This window comes from Geotrypetes seraphini, chromosome 1 (assembly GCF_902459505.1).
Source record: "Geotrypetes seraphini chromosome 1, aGeoSer1.1, whole genome shotgun sequence".
In the NCBI taxonomy this organism is placed as follows: Eukaryota; Metazoa; Chordata; class Amphibia; order Gymnophiona; family Dermophiidae; genus Geotrypetes; species Geotrypetes seraphini.
In genome coordinates, this window is record NC_047084.1 from 493,697,040 (window position 1) to 493,719,690 (window position 22,651).

At 43.8% G+C, this 22,651-nt stretch overlaps 1 protein-coding gene across 3 annotated transcripts in view; it reads left to right on the plus strand.

Annotated features, from left to right (window-relative positions):
• Positions 1-22,651, plus strand: part of VPS13A (vacuolar protein sorting 13 homolog A) — a 489,236-nt gene that overhangs the window by 117,863 nt on the left and 348,722 nt on the right. For all 3 annotated transcript variants that reach the window (XM_033927056.1, XM_033927035.1, XM_033927045.1), the window contains exons 18-22: positions 3,538-3,739; positions 3,831-3,945; positions 12,356-12,492; positions 13,337-13,469; positions 18,467-18,584. In XM_033927056.1, the coding sequence (XP_033782947.1) occupies positions 3,538-3,739; positions 3,831-3,945; positions 12,356-12,492; positions 13,337-13,469; positions 18,467-18,584 (705 nt within the window). The remainder of the gene's footprint in view (positions 1-3,537; positions 3,740-3,830; positions 3,946-12,355; positions 12,493-13,336; positions 13,470-18,466; positions 18,585-22,651) is intronic.

Here is a 22,651-nt window from a genome sequence, read left to right on the forward strand (position 1 = left end):
AGGATCACAAGGAGCAGCGCGGGGTTTGAACCCACAACCCCAGGGTGCTAAGGCTGTAGCTCCAACCACTGCGCCACACACTCCTTGTCCTTTCAGCGTCCTTCTTCGCTTGTCCTTTCAGCGTCCTTCTTCCCTTGTCCTTTCAGCGTCCTTCTTCCCCCTGTCTTCCCTTGTCCTTTCAGCGTCCTTCTTCCCCCTGTCTTCCCTTGTCCTTTCAGCGTCCTTCTTCCCCCTGTCTTCCCTTGTCCTTTCAGCGTCCTTCTTCCCCCCGTCTTCCCCATGTCCTTTCAGCGTCCTTCTCCCCCCCGTCTTCCCCATGTCCTTTCAGCGTCCTTCTCCCCCCCGTCTTCCCCATGTCCTTTCAGCGTCCTTCTCCCCCCCGTCTTCCCCATGTCCTTTCAGCGTCCTTCTCCCCCCATCTTCCCATGTCCTTTCAGCGTCCTTCTCCCCCCATCTTCCCATGTCCTTTCAGCGTCCTTCTCCCCCCGTCTTCCCCATGTCCTTTCAGCGTCCTTCTCCCCCCCATCTTCCCATGTCCTTTCAGCGTCCTTCTCCCCCCCATCTTCCCATGTCCTTTCAGCGTCCTTCTCCCCCCCATCTTCCCATGTCCTTTCAGCGTCCTTCTCCCCCCATCTTCCCATGTCCTTTCAGCGTCCTTCTCCCCCCCATCTTCCCATGTCCTTTCAGCGTCCTTCTCCCCCCCATCTTCCCATGTCCTTTCAGCGTCCTTCTCCCCCCCATCTTCCCATGTCCTTTCAGCGTCCTTCTCCCCCCCATCTTCCCATGTCCTTTCAGCGTCCTTCTCCCCCCCATCTTCCCATGTCCTTTCAGCGTCCTTCTCCCCCCCATCTTCCCATGTCCTTTCAGCGTCCTTCTCCCCCCCATCTTCCCATGTCCTTTCAGCGTCCTTCTCCCCCCCATCTTCCCATGTCCTTTCAGCGTCCTTCTCCCCCCCATCTTCCCATGTCCTTTCAGCGTCCTTCTCCCCCCCATCTTCCCATGTCCTTTCAGCGTCCTTCTCCCCCCATCTTCCCATGTCCTTTCTGCGTCCTTCTCCCCCCCATCTTCCCATGTCCTTTCAGCGTCCTTCTCCCCCCATCTTCCCATGTCCTTTCAGCGTCCTTCTCCCCCCATCTTCCCATGTCCTTTCAGCGTCCTTCTCCCCCCCATCTTCCCATGTCCTTTCAGCGTCCTTTCAGCGTCCTTCTTCCCTCCATCTTCCCTTGTCCTTTCAGCGTCCTTCTTCCCCCCGTCTTCCCTTGTCCTTTCAGCGTCCTTCTTCCCCCTGTCTTCCCTTGTCCTTTCAGCGTCTTTCTTCCCTTGTCCTTTCAGCGTCCTTCTTCCCCCTGTCTTCCCTTGTCCTTTCAGCGTCTTTCTTCCCTTGTCCTTTCAGCGTCCTTCTTCCCCCTGTCTTCCCTTGTCCTTTCAGCGTCCTTCTTCCCCCTGTCTTCCCTTGTCCTTTCAGCGTCCTTCTTCCCCCGTCTTCCCTTGTCCTTTCAGCGTCCTTCTTCCCCCTGTCTTCCCTTGTCCTTTCAGCGTGCTTCTTCCCCCTGTCTTCCCTTGTCCTTTCAGCGTCCTTCTTCCCCCTGTCTTCCCTTGTCCTTTCAGCGTCCTTCTTCCCCCTGTCTTCCCTTGTCCTTTCAGCGTCCTTCTTCCCCCTGTCTTCCCTTGTCCTTTCAGCGTCCTTCTTCCCCCTGTCTTCCCTTGTCCTTTCAGCGTCCTTCTTCCCCCTGTCTTCCCTTGTCCTTTCAGCGTCCTTCTTCCCCCTGTCTTCCCTTGTCCTTTCAGCGTCCTTCTTCCCCCTGTCTTCCCTTGTCCTTTCAGCGTCCTTCTCCACCCCTTTGTCTTCCCTTGTCCTTTCAGCGTCCTTCTCCACCCCTTTGTCTTCCCTTGTCCTTTCAGCGTCCTTCTCCACCCCTTTGTCTTCCCCATGTGCTTTCAGCGTCCTTCTCCACCCCTTTGTCTTCCCCATGTGCTTTCAGCGTCCTTCTCCACCCCTTTGTCTTCCCCATGTGCTTTCAGCGTCCTTCTCCACCCCTTTGTCTTCCCCATGTGCTTTCAGCGTCCTTCTCCACCCCTTTGTCTTCCCCATGTGCTTTCAGCGTCCTTCTCCACCCCTTTGTCTTCCCCATGTGCTTTCAGCGTCCTTCTCCCCCCCTTTGTCTTCCCCATGTGCTTTCAGCGTCCTTCTCCACCCCTTTGTCTTCCCCATGTGCTTTCAGCGTCCTTCTCCACCCCTTTGTCTTCCCCATGTGCTTTCAGCGTCCTTCTCCACCCCTTTGTCTTCCCCATGTGCTTTCAGCGTCCTTCTCCACCCCTTTGTCTTCCCCATGTGCTTTCAGCGTCCTTCTCCACCCCTTTGTCTTCCCCATGTGCTTTCAGCGTCCTTCTCCACCCCTTTGTCTTCCCCATGTCCTTTCAGCGTCCTTCTCCACCCCTTTGTCTTCCCCATGTGCTTTCAGCGTCCTTCTCCCCCTTCAGTTTTACCCATGTCCTTTCAGCGTCTTTTCTTCTCCACTCCACCTTTCCTCCCTTTCTCCCTCCCTGCCCCTTACCTTTGTGGCGATTCCCCACCCGACCGACAACAGAACAGGCCCGGTCGGACAAACCTCCCTTCCCTGTAGCCGCAAATCTATATTACCTTCTTACAGCAGCTGGAGTATTGAAGCTGCTGTAAGAAGGTAATTTAGATTCGTGGCTACAGGGCAGGGAGGTTTGTCGGCTGGGCCTGTTGGTTGATCGGGGGAATCGCCAAAAGGGTAAGGGGACCTGACCGGCTGTGCACACCCCACCCCCATGGCTGCACCCGGGGCGGATCGCTCCCCCCCCCTTTGGTACGCCACTGCCTTTCCCTACCTGCCCTGCCGCACACAGCCGACCGGAAGCCTTCCCGATGTCAGCGTTGACGTCGGAGGAAGGGAGGGCTTTGCTTAAGCCCTCCCTCCAACGTCAGCACTGACATCGGGAAGACTTCCGGTTGGCTGTGTGCTGCGGCAGGGCAGGTAAGGAGAAGGAGACTAGCTTTGCGGCTCACGTGCGATCCAACCCCGCAGGAACTCCATGACCCTCGGAGGCGTCCCCACGGGATCCCCGTGATCCTAGGGGGCGTGATCCCCGTGACCCAAAGGGGGAACCCGCGGGTCTCACGGGATTCCCGTTGTTCCCGTGCAGCTCTCTACTTCAGACGTGTGCTTTAAATTTTTTTAATTCTTTAAATGAATTAAGGAGGATTTGCAGTTTTCTTCTCTGTCCCTCTTTCTGGTTAAGACAGCTGATGTTATAATAGTAAAAATGCCAATCTGTGCTTGATGTGCACTGTGATAATGGTTCTTGATAACATTTGGCAATATTTATCCGCTAGTATCTGCTGTCAGTTTTGCTGAAAAATATTAAAAGTATTCACAGCCTAGGGTTGTAGTGGCTTGAAAAAAGAAGTGTTGACAATCACACAAGTGAATATACCTGTGAAATTCACCAAGTTTCTTCTGCTAGACTTTGCTTTGAATTTTAAACCAAGATGTTGCTTCTTTCTTACAGACTAGAAATAAAAATAAGCACATTTGAAGTAACGGGTATGCAGCAGGAAAAGTCAGTCCCCTGTCTTTTATCCTCTCGAAATGTCATGTCAGAAAAGAATGAATCTCTTTTAAGCATCATGTTTGAGACTAATCCCTTGGATGCTGATGCTAATCAGAAGTTTAGAGTAGAATCTCAGCCTTTGGAAATGATATATGACGCAGTAAGTGTGAAACATTTCTTCTATTAATTTTTTTTCATGATGATTTGTCACAGGTTTAATACTGTTTTTCATATGTATGATTTTTTAACAGAAAACCATTAATAACTTGGTGGATTTTTTTCGTCCTCCTCAAGATGTGCATCTTGAGCAGCTGACGTCAGCCACTTTGATGAAGCTTGAAGAATTCCGTGAGAAGACATCCACAGGTGAAAGGCAATAAGCAGTTTGTGATATAGTGCACATTCATGTTAGATATATTGTGAACTTTCAAAGGCATGAAACAGATTTCGGTTCTGCTTAAGTACCGTATATACTTGAGTACAGGACGAGATTTTTGGGCCCAAAAATGGGTCATTACCCAACCCTCTCCCAGACTTGATGCAGCCTCTGGTAGGCCGGGACAGGAGGGATCCCTCCCGTTCTGGCCGATACAAACAATTTTTTAACCTTACCCTCCCCCCCCAAGGGCGTACCTCTTCTCGCATCCCTGGTGGTCCTGCAGTGTATGGGCAGGAACGAACTTTCTGCGCTCCTGCCCTGCGCTGCGCCCCTCCTTCTCGCCCTACGATCTCATGGCCAGTGGCGCACCAGCACACAAAAGCCAGCTTCTCAAGCTGCCGCCTGGCCCTGCGCCACTCACTGAATGGCTGCCACAAGTTCTCGTGGGACTTGTCTTATATTTCCTCCTTTTGGGGGGGAAAAATGGGGGTCTCGACTTATATTCGAGTATATACGGTAATACATGTGCAATTTTGTTACTATATGATTCTAACTGCTTGTTGGCCACTGAAGCAAATTTGCTATAGAACAAAATAGAAGATGGGAGTTTTTATAATAAAAGTATGAAATCATGTTTTATTTTTAGAAGGGTTATCACCACCTGTAGAATTACAGGGTATAGTTTTTTTTAAATAAAGTATTTTAGTATGTAAAACTTGTGGAAAACAGTGATTATATAAAATTTTGTGGAGTATGTACACTCCTTCATCCATATTTGTGGGGGTTAGGTACAAAGCCAGCCCGTGAATAAGGAAATATCGTGAATAACTTTAAGGCCGACCCTGACCCACTCCTACCTCCCTCCCACACCTCTCCACTTACTTTTTAAAGTCTGTTGGTCTACAGGTGAAGCATGGTAGCAGCGATCTTCCTATGCTCCTGGCCCATGTTGAGCCGTGAACAAAAATGGCTGCTCTGAGTTCCCATGGTCCTGTGAGACTACAACGGGAACTTGCAGCAGTCAAATTTGTTTGAGTGCCCTGTTGTAATGGCAGGATTTGAAATAAAATAAATTGAAGCTCAGAATATGGATATCTTTTTAGACTGTAGCAAATTCAAAAGCCTAATTTATCCTTATTGGTGGCCTGTGTGGCTCCATCATATTTGAGCTGTATTAGGCTGCTATAAGGGCTTTGCACTTCTATATCTGATTGCAGTTGTGGGAAGACTTTTAAGTCAAACAATAGCGCCCATGCCTCAGATGCTGAGTTGTTCTAGCAGTCCACCAAGGCTGTCCTCCGGAGAGCCATTATAGCATATGTAAGTGCCCGTAACAAGCATTTGTTCCAAGGTATACTTAGCAGGGTTTAAAAAAAAGGTTTGAATAATTTCCTAAAAGTGAAGTTCATAGGCCATTATTGAGATAGCTTGGGGAATCCACTGCTTATTCTAATCTAATCTGGTATTTGTGTGTCACACAATACCTAATTAAGCTCAAGGCAACTTACAGTTAGAAAAGTTAGAGAGAAGAGGAACAAAGCTTAGACACTACAAAATTGAAGATTCATAATAATAGGGAACCATTTCTAAGAGGGGAGCTATTACTTAAATCAAGAATTTATGATCTGAGTGGAGGAGGAGATGAACATGTTGAGATCTTTAATAGATGGAGAGAAGCAGCGTGGTAGAGGAAGTAGGGGACGGGCTTAGGTCCATGTAGGGGGTCTGGTATCAAAAAGGAGCATTTTCAGTGTCTTCTAAAGTGTGTTGTAGTTTGATTCTATTCTGACAGTTTCTGTGAGGTCGTTCCAATTTTTTACTCTCAGGAAAGTGAACATGGAGTTGAAAATTTCTTGTACTTGAGATTTTTTGTTTTGGGGCGGTTCAGTTGTATCCTATTAAGATTTCGATGAGAAGTGGACCAAGCCATGGAGAATAGTTGAATAAGTGAAGCAGCTGCGTTTTCGTAGAGTATGCGCTGTATGATGCATGATGATTTGAATTTTATTCAGGCAGGGATGTGTAGCCAGTGAAGTTCTTTGAGGTAAGTGGACACAGAGTTGTATCTTTTTAATTTGAATATGAGTCTTATTGCTGTGTTTTGAATGAGTTGCATTTTGTGGACAAGGGTGGCGTTGATTCCCATATAGACAGAATTGCAGTAATCCAGCTGATTAAGGTAAAATGGTATTGATGAAAGAATGGCCTGTTGAGTCTTAGTTGTCTCATGGTGAAGAGGTTTTTTTTTCCAGAGGTGGGAGATTTGTGGTTCAATTGTTTTTTGGATAGTGTCAGTTTGGTTGTTTGAGATTGGGATGAGGAGAAGAATGTCATCCACATACGACATAATGCCCTCATCCTCAAATTTGATGTCTCCGACAGATTAAATAGGATAGGGGAGAGCGGGGAGCCCTGTAGAACTCCACAGAAGGCTTTCCAGCTGTTGGAGAGGACCCTGTCCTTTTTGGCAATTCTCTTTTCTGAAGAAAGTTGGTAAACCAGTTTAAAACTGTATCCACCACTCCTATCTCTGAGTTTCGTTAGGAGAAGGTGGTGGTCAATGGAGTCAAAGGTGGCAGAAATGTCAAATTGCAGAAGTAATTCCTGTCTGTCCGTGCTTAGTAGCTGTTTGATTTTGGTGATCAGGGTGAAGATGAGGAGTTCTGTGCTGTGCTGCTGCTGTCGAAATCCGAATTGGGAGGGATGAATGCAAGAGTGCTGTTCAATATATTCTGTGAGTTGCCTGCTTACATGGGTTTATAGGTGTTTGGTAATGTATGGGTATGCCAGCAATGGGCCTGGAGTTTGCAGGGGTGGAGAGATCTGCATTTGAAGATTTTGATATTGGAGTGAATGCTATTTTTCCCATTTCTTCCGGTAGTTGGCCTTGATTATGCATGTTATTTAGGAGATTGGTAACTGAGGTGATGATTTCTTTAGGCATTGAGGAGAAGAAGGTAAGAGGGGCATTTGTCCAGGGGCTGCAGTGAGTGGATAAATTTGGATATTACATTTGTTGTGTCTGAGATTGATAGTGTGGTGAAAGAGGTCCATGTTTGGTCTGCATTACTAGGTTCCAAGGGTTGCTTAGGAGTACATAGAAACATGATGGCAGGTAAAGGCCAAATGGCCCATCTTGTCTGCCCATCCGCAGTAACCATTATCTCTTTCTTTCTCCGAGAGATCCCACGTGCCTATCCCTTTTGAATTCAGACACAGTCTCTATCTCCACCACCTCTTCTGGGAGACTGTTCCATGCATCTACAGGGAGATATAGCTTGGGTAGTAGTCATTTTGACCACTTCTGATTGAACCGTTTTGATTTTATTGCAGAAGAAATCCACAAGATCTTGGGCAGTAACTTTGTTGAGGTGTTTTGTGGTGATCTGTTTCGGGGATGCTGTTAATTGTCGTACCAGGTGAAATAATTTTTTATTGTTTAGAGTTTTAGTTCCTATTTTGTTGGCATAATTTTTCTTGGCCTCTGAGATGTTGCATTTATATTTGTTTATTACTGTTCTCTACAGTGTTCTGTGGTCCGGAGATTTGCTCTTTCGCCATGTTCTTTCTACTCGTCTGCACTGTTGTTTTTCAGTTCTTAGGGTCTTGGTAAACCTGGGGGAGGTTTGGTTTTCTTTTATTTTGCGAGGATGAAGAAGGGTAAGAGTGTCTAGGGTATTAGTTATGGTTTTATCCCAACTCACTAGCATTGCAGTTGTGCAGTCTGAGAGGGGAAGTCAGGGATTCAGTTACTCTGTTCCAGAAGAGATTTGGTTTTTTCCATGTACTAATTTTTCTTCTCTGGTAGTTTTGTTGTTCAGGTTTCCTGTTGTGAGGTCAGATTGAAGTTGAGGAGGTACTGGTCTGACCAGGGGACTGGAGACCATTTGATGTCAGAGGCGAGATAAGAGGGGGTAGATGTGAGTAAGTCAAGGGTGTGACCTTTTTCATGTGTGAGGCCTCAGGGCATGATGATTTGGCATTCTTCAAACAGCATTTTGAGTTGAATGGCATCTTCGTTTGCGGCTGATTCAAGAGGCAGGTTGATATCTTTGAGAATGAGCAATTTGGTGTGATGGCAAGTTAGGCTTGATATTATTTCTATCAATTTGGTGGTTGGGTTGTGTTTGGATGGGAGTTTGGTGGTCGTCTGTAGACCAGAAGGATTCCTATGCTATTCGACATGGAGTTGGGCTTGTCCTTTAATTTGCATGCTATGTATTCCAGATCTGGGTGGTTGGTGGAATCAGTCTCTGTGATAGAGAATGACACAGGGGGACAAATTTGTCTCCATCCCCGCGGGAACTCAATTTCCCCGTCCCGTCACCGTAAGTTTTGTCACTGTTGCTGTCCCTTTCCCTACCCATTCCTGTAAGCTTTGTCTTAACTAAGCCTCAAACACTTACAATTTTAAAATGTTTGAGGCTTGTGCGGATGAGGAAGGAGCTTGCAGGAATGGGACAGGAAAACGGGAAAAAGTTTGTCCCCATGTTCCCATTCTCTACTCTACGATGGTGTATATGTTTTTATAGATTATTGCTAGGCCTCCTCCTCCCTTGTGTTTCGTAGGAAACTGGTGAATGTTGTATCCTTGCAGGCAAAGGTGGGGAAGTTCAGGACTATTTGGTTCTTTTAGCCATGTTTCTGTGATGAATGACAGCGCTAGGCCATTTGTTGCGATTAGCTCATTTAGGAGGAATAGTTTATTTACCACTGATCTCATGTTGGTGTACATGCAGGGGATAGGGATGAGGATTTCATCATAATTTGATAAGCAGCATAAAATCTGTTTTCCTACTTGGGATCTAGCTAGGACCTGGGATGGCCACTGTTGGAAACAGGATACTGAGCTTGATGGACCTTCGGTATGGCAATTCTTATGTTCTTATGAACTGTATAGGGCCCGGAGATGCTATGTTCGTTCTCATTTACCACAAGATCTTGATAACTGGCATTCCACAACAGTAGTTTTACAAACTCTATTGCATGAAAAGACTCGATGCATGCTTATATACCATAAATATAATCTCTGTATAAGCATGGCAATAGAGCTGGGAAGCTGTTAGCTTGTCTAGTGAAGCAGAGGGGTGGCTTGCATTATATTTCCTGCATGAAGGATGCTCAAGGAGTTTCTCACATAGACACTTCTAAGATTTCTAAGCACTTCTATTCATACTTTATCCAGATTTATAAATCTGGGAATCCAACTGACACAGATGCCATAGAATCTTATTTGCAGGGTTTGGGGTTGCCTCAGTTCTCCCCCCAGGCATTGCAGTCCTTGGATTGCCCCATTCAACTGAAGGAGTTGCTCTCTGCTCTGGGAGCTCTAAGCGCGGTTCTGCGGCCAGGCCAGACGGCTTCTCCAATGAATTCTACAAGATATTGCAATACCTTTATTGGCTTATTATGAGGTATGTATATCCTTGGGCTCTTTTCCCTTACATACTAATGAGACCTAAATTGGCCTACTTCCTAAGCCTGATACCCGTTCAGACACCCCGGCGGCTTTTAGGCCCATCTCTTTAATAAATGAAGACCTGAAGATTGTCTCGAAAATCTTGGCTGACCGTTTATCACAGTACCTGTCCTCAGTAATCCATGACGATCAGACGGGGTTTGTTAAAGGGAGGCATTCGGTCCTTAATATTAGAAAGTTGTTATTGGCGATGAAATGTTGCCAGCAGTGTGAAGTCCAGGTCATCTTGGTTAGTCTAGATGCAGAAAAGACCTTTGATAAGGTGAATTGGCAGTTCTTATTCTTCATTTTGGCATATGTTGGTCTATCTGGGTGGTATCTGTAGGCAGTGAAAGCTTTGTATGCAAGTCCACAGGCCTTGTTGGTCAATGGCTCCTTTACACCGACATTTCCCATACAGGTGGGCACCCGTCAGGGGTGCCTGCTCTCTCCTCTTTTATTCTTGCTGGTGTTAGAACCCCTTCTATGCCTGATCTGGTCAGACGACTCCATTCATGGGGTCATTGTTTGGGGACGGATGCTCAAGGTGTTGGCTTTTGTTGATGAACTTCTTTGCACTCTTATAACCCCTGTATATTCCTTGGATAATCTACTTGGAATGACCTGTAACTACGTGACCCTATCCGGTTTTTAAATTAATGCCCAGAAGTCATTGGTTCTCCCCATGTAGGTCTAGGTTTGAGAGAATTGGTGGGGTAGTTTTCTTTTGGAGTGGGCTGGTGACACGCTCACTGAGCTACATCATGTGAATATGTTGCCCCTCCTAAAGAACATCTCTCATAATTTGACCTTGTGGCAATCTCTTCTAATCTCACTCTTAGGCCAAGTTCATTTGTACAATATGATAGCTCTGGGGTGGTTATGTAAACTTCAAATGTTACCTGTAACCTTATACTGCAAGGATGAAGTTCACTTGCATAGAATCATTCAGAAATTCTTGTGGCAAGGTAAAAAAAAACAACCCTCCACACTCACTGTATTTAAATCGATGTTGCCAAGAGGAAAAGGGAGGCTTGGTTTATGAATGTTAGACACTTGATGTTAGCTAGCCATATGAGACATATTAATGATTGGTATCGTAATTCTGCTATGTTCTCTCTCATTGAGGTGGAGACGTAGTTGCACTCCACATTGCATTTTAGTGAGATATTGCATGCATCCCCAGCTCAACAACCAGTGTGTTTCAAAGACTGTATTTTGATGCGCCCCCTATGCAATACATGGTGGTAGACTTGCCACTATTTGAACTTGTCCCCGAATATAACTCCATGCCTCCCAATAAGGGACAACCTGGATTTTTTGCCTGGTATGTACAATAAGAGCTTCTTGGACTGGGAGCACAGAGGTATTCATTATCTCTGCCATATTTTGACACCTGAGGAAACTCTCAAATCTTTCTTGGATCTGCAACAAGAATTTTGGCTCGGTGATAAGGACATCTTTGCCTATCACCAGCTGCATCACTATCTAAGCTCACTGTTATCAGCACATTTGACTAAGGAGAAGCAAGATTGTTTATCATCCTTTTACTCCCTCAGTTCCTTTGGCAAAGTACCCCTTCGATGCCACTGTGCAGCTATCTGCCAGGCAGCTTTCCTATCAGCTGCTGATAGAAACCTGGTATGAGGATCTTCAGTGTGTTCTCTCAGAGCCTCTTCTCCAATCTTATTCTACCTATTCCTGTGGAATTCCAGATGACTCGCTTCTGTGGGAAATAAAATACAAATTTCTATTGTGCCTGTCGCCTCACCAAGCTTATTTGGTCTCCTACAGACCTGATAACTCTTGCCCCAAGTGACACAAGGCTTGGGTGATTCTGGGCCACATGTTTTGGCACTGCTCTGTGATTCAGGCCTAAATGGCGTTTATTCGTCAACACAAGGACTGTGGATTTGTAGAGTCTCCTTTCTTCCTGTTTGGCTCTCCTGGTGGGACATGGCCTGTTCGCAAGGGATTCCAAAGATTCCTTCACAAGGCGGTAACAGTGGGGAAGAGTAAGTTTGCTTACCTGACAGGCATCAGAAGCACTTTTATGGAGCATATGGCATACCCATATGATAGCTCTACTGACCTTGGAAAGACAAGAGGTTCATTTCTTGACTTCATCTAAAGGACAATTGTTTCAGCTGACTTGGGAGCCATTTTGGATTTCTATGCCACATGTTGCTAAAAGCAGAGTATTGAACTTTCATTAATTTCAGTCTGCGGTCCTTCAATTCAGTTGTATATGTTGGGAGCATGCAAGGGGGAGGGGGAGATTCTTGGGTGGTTGGGGATGGAACTGGGAAATAACAGAAAATCTGGGAATGTTGAAATTTGATGCTGAGGCTGTACCTATTTACGTAGCCTTGATTACTTCTTTGTTGTTGTGGTCGGACATACTGTGTTCTTTGCAACTGTTGTGTTTTGTTCATCATTTCCAATAAACATGATTTTTAAACATAATTTTTTCCTGGGTTTTTTTTGAAATAAGAATTTGTCCTTTAATTTTTAAAGCACACTGTTGGTTTCTATTTCCATTTATTCATGCTAGTAGCTGCTTAGCCGTCTTGCAGCCTTTTTAAACTTGTGGAGTACCTTTTTCTTGAGTCTCCAAAATAATGTGTTTAAACAAAAAAAAAAATTCATTTCATACTACAGCTTCTTTTAATTTCATTCTAACTCATTTTCTTAGTTTTGTTCCTTTACAAAAATAAGTACTACCATGATAGTTTTATTTATAAATTTCCAATAATAATGTTGGATTTGATTGTTACAATAACTATTACCAAGGCACTCCACTATCATCAGTTAAAAGCTGAACTAGCCCAGTGCTTTTAAAATACCCTGATCAAATCAGCTCCATTTTATTTTAAATTATAAATTGAAATTTAGTAATATTTGTCTTTGATTTTTATCTGTTTTTCTTCTTTTTTTAGGGCTGTTGTATATTATTGAAAAACAGAAGATTCTTGATTTAAAAATTAACTTAATGGCTTCGTATATTATTGTCCCACAAACTGGCTTTTATGTTTCTGCATCAAGTCTGCTTATCCTGGATCTTGGTAATCTGAAGGTAGATGTTTATCTAATATGGATTCTTTAGTCTGTCTACTTTCTTTGTCAAATGATTCATTTAGCATTCAGAACTGCAATATAAAGAGGGCAATTTTCAGAAGCATTTACTCTAGTAACTACTGACTTTACCTGGGTAAACTGACCAGTTGAAAATTTCTCAGTTCCCCACCTATGTAATAGGGTGCCAGGGTCAACAGTGTATATAACTTTATCTTGCTAAAATACCAGTGGTCTGGGGAAGGCAATAAGTATAAATTACTCATGTTTACATTTATGCACATTATTTTATATGGGAGAAAAATACCTACAGAATTCTGGAGGAAGATTTTCTGGGGCAGTTTTCAAAGGGAGCGTATGTTCGTACTCGGAGAAAACCTATGCAAAACCTATAATTAAAAGTACCCAAAGACTATATCTGTGTGGGCAGATTTGAAAATTGCTCTCAATATTAATTTCACTTGCGTATACACAATATATTGTAACACCATTACTGAAGCTCATGCAAACCGCTCTGAATTGACTCCCCAGTCATTAGTAGCAGTACAGAAGCTTCCAATAAACAATAAACATATTATGATGAACAGGACCTTCTACAGTACAGTTTTTCCCTTCCTACTTTTTGTCATGGTATTTTTCCAAATTCGAATCATATTCTTGGTGTAAAAAAATGATAGGTACAGTTTTATTTATTTTTTTTTTTAAATGGATTGTCATGAAATATTGGGTAAACATATGCTTTTCCTTATTAAATTACTTATTTTCAATCATGAATTGTTAATACCTTAATTTTGACATTTTCAGAATTACATAAAAATTATCTTTATTTTCTATTGCCTATAAAGATGATGAGCAAAAATCGGTCACACCTGCCTCAACTCAAAGTGGGCCTTAGCAGTATTGAAGAAATTATGGCAAGAGCTTATGACAATTTTGATGTACAGCTCAGTAGTATGCAATTACTTTTCAGCAAGCAAAGTAAGTAACCATAAACCAAAACATTGTTAAATAAATTACCATATTTGCCGGCGTATAGGACACATTGGAGTATAAGATACATCCCTTTTATAAGTTTGTAAGAAAAAAATACTTCTGTGAATGTACAGTGTCCCCTCCCCTGTCAGACTCTGCACCCAGCCCCCTCCCTGCCAGGCAGTGCTCAAAGCCCCCTTCCCTCCCAGGCTTTCCACCATGTCCCCCCTCCCTGCCCTGTTCATCCGTCTGTCTGTCCCACCTCCTCTGCCGCTGGAATCCCTGGGCAGGAGGGAGCTTTCCACGCTCCTGCTCCGCTGCTAACCCTGCCGCAAGAACAGGTTTCTTCAGCCGCTGGATGCATTTAAAATGATTCTGCCATGATCAGAAAAATCATTATTTGCCGAGGTAATGCTGAGAGGTATCAAGTTGTCAGGTACAACGACTGTAGATTGGGATGTAAAAGAGACCCTTGACTCTGCATGAGAAGTAATGGAAAGATCTGCAGAGTTATTGGATCTTTGACATTGAGTTGAAATAGAAGGGCCCAGTTGTCTGGGCCACCATTGGGCTAGAAGGATCATGGTGGCCAATTCTTGCTTGACTAGTGTCTTGAGAATAAGAGAATTTGGTGGAAATGCAAAAAGGAATTTGTTGGTCCAATCCAGGAGAAAGGCATTTGTCTCTAGACGATGAGAAGAGTATTATCTGGAACAGAATTGAGGCAGTTTGTGATTGTGGGGGGATACAAATAGATGTTTATTTATTTATCCCCCACCCTTATCCAGGGGCGAGTTACACCTTTACCATACAAAATATGTAAAAGGTGAGGAGTCCCCCAAAGAGAGAATATCTGACATAAGACCGTGGAGATGAGTGTCCACTCATGTGGCCGAAGAAATCTGCTGAGTTTGTCGGCAAGAGGATTTGTGCTCCTTGAATATAGACAGCTCTCAGAAATATGTTTTGAGTAATTGCCCAGTTCCAAATCTTCTTGGCCTTTTGACAGATAGCCAGAGAGCCCGTACCTCCTTGCTTGTTTATGTAATACATCAGAATTTGATTGTCCGGGCTTACTAGGAGGACTTGATTGTGTGTAATGTGTTGAAAAGTCTTCAGAGCATTCCGAATTGCTCTGAGTTCTAAGAGGTTTATGTGGAGCTTCTGTTCTTGAGCAGACCAGTGACCTTATGTGTGAAGACCGTCTAGGTGAGCTCCCCAAGCATACTTGGACAAGTATGGTCAGAACTTTCTGATGTGGAGGCATTTGAAACAGCAGCCGTTTGGAAAGATTTGAGGAATTCATCCACCACTGAAGAGATTGACAAAGTGATGATGTGACTAATGTTCTATGAGAAAGGGACCAGAGCTTGAGACCATTGAGATGCCAGGGACTACTGAGCTATCCTGAGATGAAGTCTCATGAAGGGTGTAATGTGGACTGTAGATGTCAAGTGACCTAATAGTTTCATCATTTGTCTGGCTGAGACGGACAGAAGAGGATAGACTTGATTGCAAAGTTGAAGTAAATTGTCTTGTCTTTGCTGAGGTAGGAACACCCTGAGTTGAATCGTGTCAAACAGGACCCTTATGAATTGTAGAGTTCGAGAGGGTTGAAGTTGAGATTTTGAAAAGTTGACTTTTAACCCTAACTGCTGAAGAAACAAGATTGTTGACTGTGTTGCTAAGAAGAGGCGTCTTATGAACCAATCATCGAGCTAGGGAAAACCTTGATCTCTTTAAAACTGCTGCCACTACCACCAGGCACTTGGTGAACATTCTTGGAGAGGAGGCCAGGCTGAAAGGAAGAACTTTGTATTGAAAATGTTGATGGGCTGTCCGAAACCGCATAAATTTTCTGTGAGCAGGATGAATCGGTATATAGGTATAAGCCTCTTTTAGAAAGAGAGCATAGCCCACTGTTTTGATCTAATAGTGGATATAAAATTCCTAGCAATAGCGTTCAAAACTTTTCTTTGACTAGGAATTTGTTTAGGCCTTGGAGGTCGAGAATTGGAGGTAGACCTCCTGTTGTCTTTGGAATGAAAAAATACCTGGAGTAGAACCCCTAACTTTTCTGAGAATGGGATACTACCTCTATGACATTTAGTTGAAGCAGAGCCTCTATTTCCTGAAGTAGAAGGGACGTCTGCTGTGGGTTAGTGTCTTCCTAATATGGGGGCCCTAGGGAGTTAACCAACCAATCAATCACCATTACTCCCGTCAAAAGACACAGGGACAACACTGCTATCTAACCTCAATAATGTGGAGAAAAAAAGACCTCAGTTCACACAGTACATCCGTCAATTCAAGCCACAGCCAATTAGTCAAGAGGGCACACGCTAATCACAGGTCAGAAAAAAATTCTGCACATTGCCAATTTTGTCAACAGTGAATCTCCATGAACTTTTGGAAATACTAATACTGGTGCAAAATCAAATCTCTATAATGTCAAATTGCATGGGAAAAGTTTATAAATCAAACAGATTGTATAACTCCATAGCAGGCGCTCTTTTCAAGCTTAGGAGAAAACCAAAGTTCAACAAAAAAGAGACAAGTCTTTCCCCAGGTCCATGGCATAAACCCAAGCACAGATCAATAAAGTTCAGTTCAATTCAGTTATTGTAAAGTTCCGTTTATTAGGCTTTCCAGAAACCAAAAAGACACTCAAAATAAAAAATCCAAAACAGTAAAAAAAAAAAAAATCTGAACACCCCCCTGCCCCCCCCCCCAAAAAAGAAGAAAACTTAGCTGGTCAATGCCATTCTCGGCAGAAACACCACTCCACTCTGATGATCTCTGTTATCGCTCCTCCATAGAACATCAAGGGAACACCCCTGCTACTCCGATCACCATCCACAAACGCCAGCTGCCTTCAGCAACACATCCCACACTGAAATCCCAACAGGCGAACACCTTTTCACTCTAAGCGTCTTCAGGGGAAAAATACAAAGAACTGCACACTCACACAGCTACTCAATATGCCTTCTTTTACAGTCTCATCAAAATGACGTCATCCTCAGGTAAATACTTTCAGTCAATCCAGGAAAGAGGCAGTCAATCACAGAAACGCCTTCCATTCAATTGAGAGATTTAAACCCCTCAGTAACAAGGTTTGTAAAGTAAAAATCCAACATTGTTCTTTTCTCAATTTATTCTGAATATCTCCTCTCCGTTCACCCACATTAATCTGTTCAAGAACCACACATTTAAACTCGGAGAACATATAACCCTGCTCTTCACAGTGGTCCACTAGCGGTTTCATTGCTTTTTCTACTGACACACAGTGCCTATGTTCAATTTGTATTTCTTTATTTATACCCCGCCTTTCCCAATCGGTCAGGTTCTCATCTATATATGACATTTTACAGGGACATATCAGTGCATAGATCACATTACTGGAAGAGCAGGATGTTCTCAGAGTCCATACATCAAAAAATTCAGAAGCTTCTAACATCAAAGTGCATACTGAGCAGTGTCCACAACTCCAATGCATTCCTAACTCCTCCCTCGCCAATCCCTCTCTGGTTCACACTGAAGTTGGACATCGTAAATCTTTCAACTTAGAGTTTCACTGATGGGTAAACACCACAGTAGTTTTCCTTAGTGCCGGATGCACTATGTTTCTTCATCGTACATACGTTAGAAGTTTGGACATTAAACTTCACCATACAAGGCAATATCTCCTCACCATTGTCCACTTGTTTTTCCTGTAACAATAAACTCCTATGATTAAACATTGCTCTTTTTGCAGCACCATTCACCAAAGTTCCTGGGTATCCCCTTTTTTCAAACTTCTCCTTAAGAGTTACTGATTTTTCTTTAAAGTCCTCTCTTGAGGAACAAATTCTTCGATAACACAAGAATTGAGAGAATGGACTATTTTGGCCCTAGGATTTTCTGTATTTGCAAAACTTGGTTCAATAAACTTTAATTTAAAAAAAAAAAGGCCATTTAACCCTACCCTCTGTTTTCTGTCTAATAACCATATCACCCATTATTATACTGTTGCCCAATTTGCCAGCTTCCCTAATCTCTGTAAACATTTCACCTGACTGTTCATTCTGCTTGTTCATATGTAATAGGTGTTTTACTTAGCAGGATTAATCAGTCGTACAATCCTTCCCACCTTCCTGAGAGTTGTATTACTTGTTTAGCTTTGGAGTTAAACAAGGGGTCTGAGAATGCCTCTATACATGGGAAGGGCTTTGCATACTCAGAACTTTATACTAAATCTGAGCTTTGAGAGATCTGTTTTATCTCAGCAATATCCGATGTTGGCTTCACCTGTGTACGTGATTAATTCTCTATCTACAGAAAACAGGTAAGAAGGCTTTTTTTTCTTTGATAGCTTGCCCTTATTGAAAATGTGCTTGTGCATCTTTGACCATATGCTAGTTTGGCAGCTGGTACCATCTTCAGTTGCTCCTACTCTTCCGACATTGTCCTTCAATATAGTACTGGCTGATTGAAATTTTCATTTACTCCTTTATTTAATACTGTAATATTGATTAAATGCAGTTTTTTAAATTAATAATTTTAGTCCTAGATATATTGAAAGCGATAGCTGTTAGTGATAAACTGATTGCAAGATCTGTGCTCCAGGCAGCTTGCAGTTTGCAATCAGCAGTATCAAGTGAGTTCACATGGGAGCACGGAGTTGCACAGCTCCATGTGCTAATCCATGGTCTGCTTTGTAAGAACATTGTCTTTGTTGTGGAATAATGTTTTCCAACTGGTTTAGAAAAAATTGGTTCATGTAAATCTTTGAAACAGAGAAATTACTCAATATAGGAATGTTTTTCTCTTTAGTTGGATCAGTAGAAAGTAGTGTTGGTGTCGCAAAGCACAAGGGAATCTACAGTAGCAGAAGCCATTAGTTAATTTTTATCAGATAGTGTGGAGTTCTACATTACATTGACAGCAGCAGCAGCAGCCATTTCATTGATAGGAGACATTTATAATATACACAGTAAAGATTTCTCCTTTTTTGTATCTTTAAGATGAAAACTGGAAAGAGGCTCGTAAGATGAAACGTTCTTCACAGCACATTCTAGAACCCATGGATTTGAAAGTGGATTTTGGCAGAGCTATGGTTGTCACCGATGCAAGGATGCCCAAGTATGTTGTGTTATAGTATTAACAACTATGTGAAAATCTGGGTCTAGTATTTCTAGATTTTGCAAAATATTGGTAATACAGAAAATTTGTTTATAATTTCACAAGTAATGGTATAAATTGCACCGAAGAAAGCCTTATAAGCATACGTATCTCCCATGCTTATTCATTTTTAATATCCTGAAAACCTGACTGGCTGATGGTCCTCGGAATGGGACAATTCATCATGGTCACTTCTTCATGGGACGTTTCATCGCAGCCGCGCTGAATCATACCATTCTACTGATTGGCTGAACACTTTCAATGGCAGGACTCAGGGGCAGCATCTTCTGCAGAGTCCCGGGCCCCATTCCTGGCTGGGGAATAGTGGGGCTTAAGATTTAATCTCTTGCCATCTTTTGAAGACACTTGGTAAGTTTGCTCTCCTCCATCCCCCCAATACATTAGGCTAAAATGCTATGGATGTAACTAGTCAGACTCTTCTGAGCCTGACTTTCATTTCAGACAACCCTTTTTGGTGGGTGTATTTCCAGATCTGGGACAAACTTGAGAATAGTAGGGGTGATTGTGTTGAATTGATGTCTCTTGTGGTACGTGATCATGCTAAGGATGTTTAAGGTCCTTTTTTGGTGATGCCCAGGTAAGACACATTAAATAAAGGTGTTTGACTACCAAGGCCTCATCAGAGGTTGCTTTTCACCTTACCTTGTTAACAACTATATACAATTAAGGAGCACCATTACCTTCAAGGGTCTCTCATCCATTGCCTAGAGTCGAGGCGTTTTCAAAGTCTATTGCTAGGCCAAAAAAGTGAGTCCTCACTGACTCTCCTAGCTTTTATCAACCTGAGGGCTCTGAGTGCTTGAGAACAGAGTCAAGGAAATCTAGTGTCAAAGGCAGTGTTCCCCCCAGAAATTTTTTCCAGCCGGGTGGCATGAAAAAGTAGCTGGGTGGGGCGGGATGGGGAAATTTGGTGGTGGGGAAAATTAACCCCCTCTTTTACTAAGGTGCACTAACATTTTTAGCGTGCGCAAACCCCCGCGCTACACGGAAAAACTAACGCCAGCTGAATGCTGGCGTTAGCATCTTGCGCATGTGGCAATTTTGCGCGCGGTAAGCGCACTCTAAAACCACTATTGCAACTTAGTAAAAGGAGCCCTAAATGTATTAGTTAATTATTATTATTATTTTCCAATGCTCAATATGACTTCCTTTTTTAAGGTTTGACACTTGTGCTAGAATATTTTTACTAAATTTAAGCAGTATTTGCCCTCTTTCAAATGGTATAGTGGTTTAAAAAAGGGAAAGGCGTTAATGAAGTCATTAGATTCAATCTAGCCATTTATTTCAGCATGAATTTAAACAACTAAAAAAAAAAAGATAAATATAGCTCATCCAGTCATACAAAAAATGGCTCTATTGCAGGGGTGCCCACACTTTTTGGGCTTGCGAGCTATTTTTAAAATGACCAAGTCAAAATGATCTACCAACAATAAAATTTAAAAAAAACACAAAGCACACTGTACGCAGGGAAAATGTTAATTATCATTTCTATTCCGCGGGTTTTCAAAGAGGTCAAAGCAGACGATTCTATGCAATGCCACCTCAGAAACAACTATACAAAAATAGACAAATATACCCCCTCCCTTTTTACTAAATTGTAATAGTGTTTTTTAGCGCAGGGAGCTGCGCTGAATGTCCTCTCTCTGCCCTGCGCTTTTCTCTATGCTCATAGGCTCCCTGCGCTAAAAACCGCTATTGCGGTTTAGTAAAAGGGGGCCATAGTACAAAATATAGACAGCAGATATAAATTCTCAAAAAGGACACATTTTGATCACTAAATTGAAAATAAAATCATTTTTCCTACCTTTTTGTCTGGTGATTTCATGAGTCTCTGGTTGCAGTTCTTTCTTCTGACTGTAAATCTAATATTTTTTTTCTTTCTGCTCCTCCCCTTTTCTTTCTATCTCTCTTCCCCCCTACCCCCAAAGCTATCGCCCCAATTTCTCCACTTCCCTGATTCTTTCCCTACCCCCCTAAGCCACCACGCCAATTTCTCCCTGCTGCTTCCACGAGCCAGGCCAGGCACGTACAAGGCCGGACTCACAAGACTTCACCTCTGACGTCAATTCTAACATCGGAGAGGAAGTTCCAGGCCAGCCAGGCAGCGATTGGCTGGCCCAGAACTTCCTCTCCGATGTCAGAATTGACGTCGGAGGTGAAGTCTTGTGAGTCCGGCGCTTGTACGCACCAGGCCTGGCTCTGGGAGGCAGGAAGAAAAAGATTGCAAAGGCAACGCGATCAACTCACATTGCCTTTGCGATCTTCTGGTCAATCGCGATTGACCATTTGGGCACCTCCTGCTGTTATGGTATCCTGTCCTGACCTGAGGAAAGGGGTTTAATCCCAAAAAAACTGCCTTATTTCCATTTCCTATTTATAAACTTTAATCAATAGTTGCAATACTACTTGATTCTACATAAAGCAACAAAAAAATTTTTTCTACCTTTTGTCGTTTCTACTTTAATCATCTTCTCTTCGCTCTCTTCTTTCTATTTAGCATTTGTCCTCGCTCCCTTTCATGCAACATCTGTCCTCTCTTTGCCCCTTCCACCCAGCGTCTGCCCTCTCTCTCTTTACCCCTTCCATCTACTGTCCACCCTCTCTCTGCCCCTTGCATCCATTGTCCACCCTCTCTGCCCTTTCCATCCAGTGTCCGCCCTCTCTGTTCCATATGGCATCTTCCCTCTTTCTATGTCCCTTCAATATACTGTATATCCTGTGCCCTTTCTCTCCTTTGTACATGATTCATTTCAGCTTCACACCCTCCCCTATGCTCTGGCATCTCTCTCTTCGCATTTCCTTCTTTCCTTCCCACTCCACCTCATGGTCTGGCATCTCTATCTCCTTCCCTTCTCTCCCCCATGCCCTGGCATCTCCCTCCTATCTCTCCCTATCCCTCCTTCTCTGGCACCTCCTCTCCTTTCTTTCCCTCTGGTCTGGCATTTTGTCTCCTTTAGTTTCCTTTCATCCCCCCCCCCATGCCCTGGCATCTCCCCCCTCTCCTTCCATCTCCCCCTCCCACTCCATTATCTGACATCTCTTCTTCCTTTCAACTGGTCTGGCATCTGCCTCCTCCCTCTCCCCCCATATGCCCTGACATCTCTCCCCCCCCCATGGTCTGGTAGCTCCTTTCCTTTCCTTCACTCCCATGGTCTAGGCATCCCTTTACTCTCTTCTCCCTTCCCTGGTCTTCCTTCTCCCCTCTCCAATTGGGTGCAGCAGCAGTAGCACTTCTCTTCCCCTCCCTAATTGGGTGCAGCAGCAGCATTTCTCTTCCCATCCCTCCCATCGGCAGAGTCGCAAGCTTCCCTCCATAGGTCAGCGACGGAGGGAAGCATACAACTTGTTGCTCTTCCTTGCTTTGGTCCTTCCTCGTTGCCGGGTCCTGCCTTCGCGGAAACAGAAAGTAGGCAGGACCCGGCAGCGAGGAAGGCCCGAAGCAAGTTGTAAGCTTCCATTCGTCGTTGACCAGTCTCCTGCCTTAGCCCTTAGCGAACTCATGCTTTGGGGCTCTAAGGTGTGCGTGCTGGCTTCCCTTCTCTTCCCCCCACCCCCCCAGGACGTAACTTCCGGTTTCAGAGGAAAGAGAGGGGATGCCTGCACGCACACCTTAAAGCTCCGAAGCATGAGTTCACTACGGGCTAAGGCGCCAAATCTCCAACCGATGAGAGGTGGGGTTTTAAAAAAAAAAATGTTGAGCAGTGGCGGCAGCTGCAGGATTCGCGATGGATGGCAGCCGGGCGGTCATCTAAATTAGCCGGGCGGATCGCCCGGCTGAAAGGCCCTAGGGAGAACACTGGTCAAAGGGCTAATGAATGACAAGAACTATTGATGCTGGAAAGTTTACCTGCATTGTTGGCGTTTCTTTTTAAATATTCATGAAGTTCAGGAATTTAGAGAATAAGCAGATGCAGAGTTGATTAGATAATGTGTGTTCAGAATTAATACAGATTAATTGGTTCATACAGAAATAGAAAATATTCATGTTCAAGTATGAAAGCCTATAT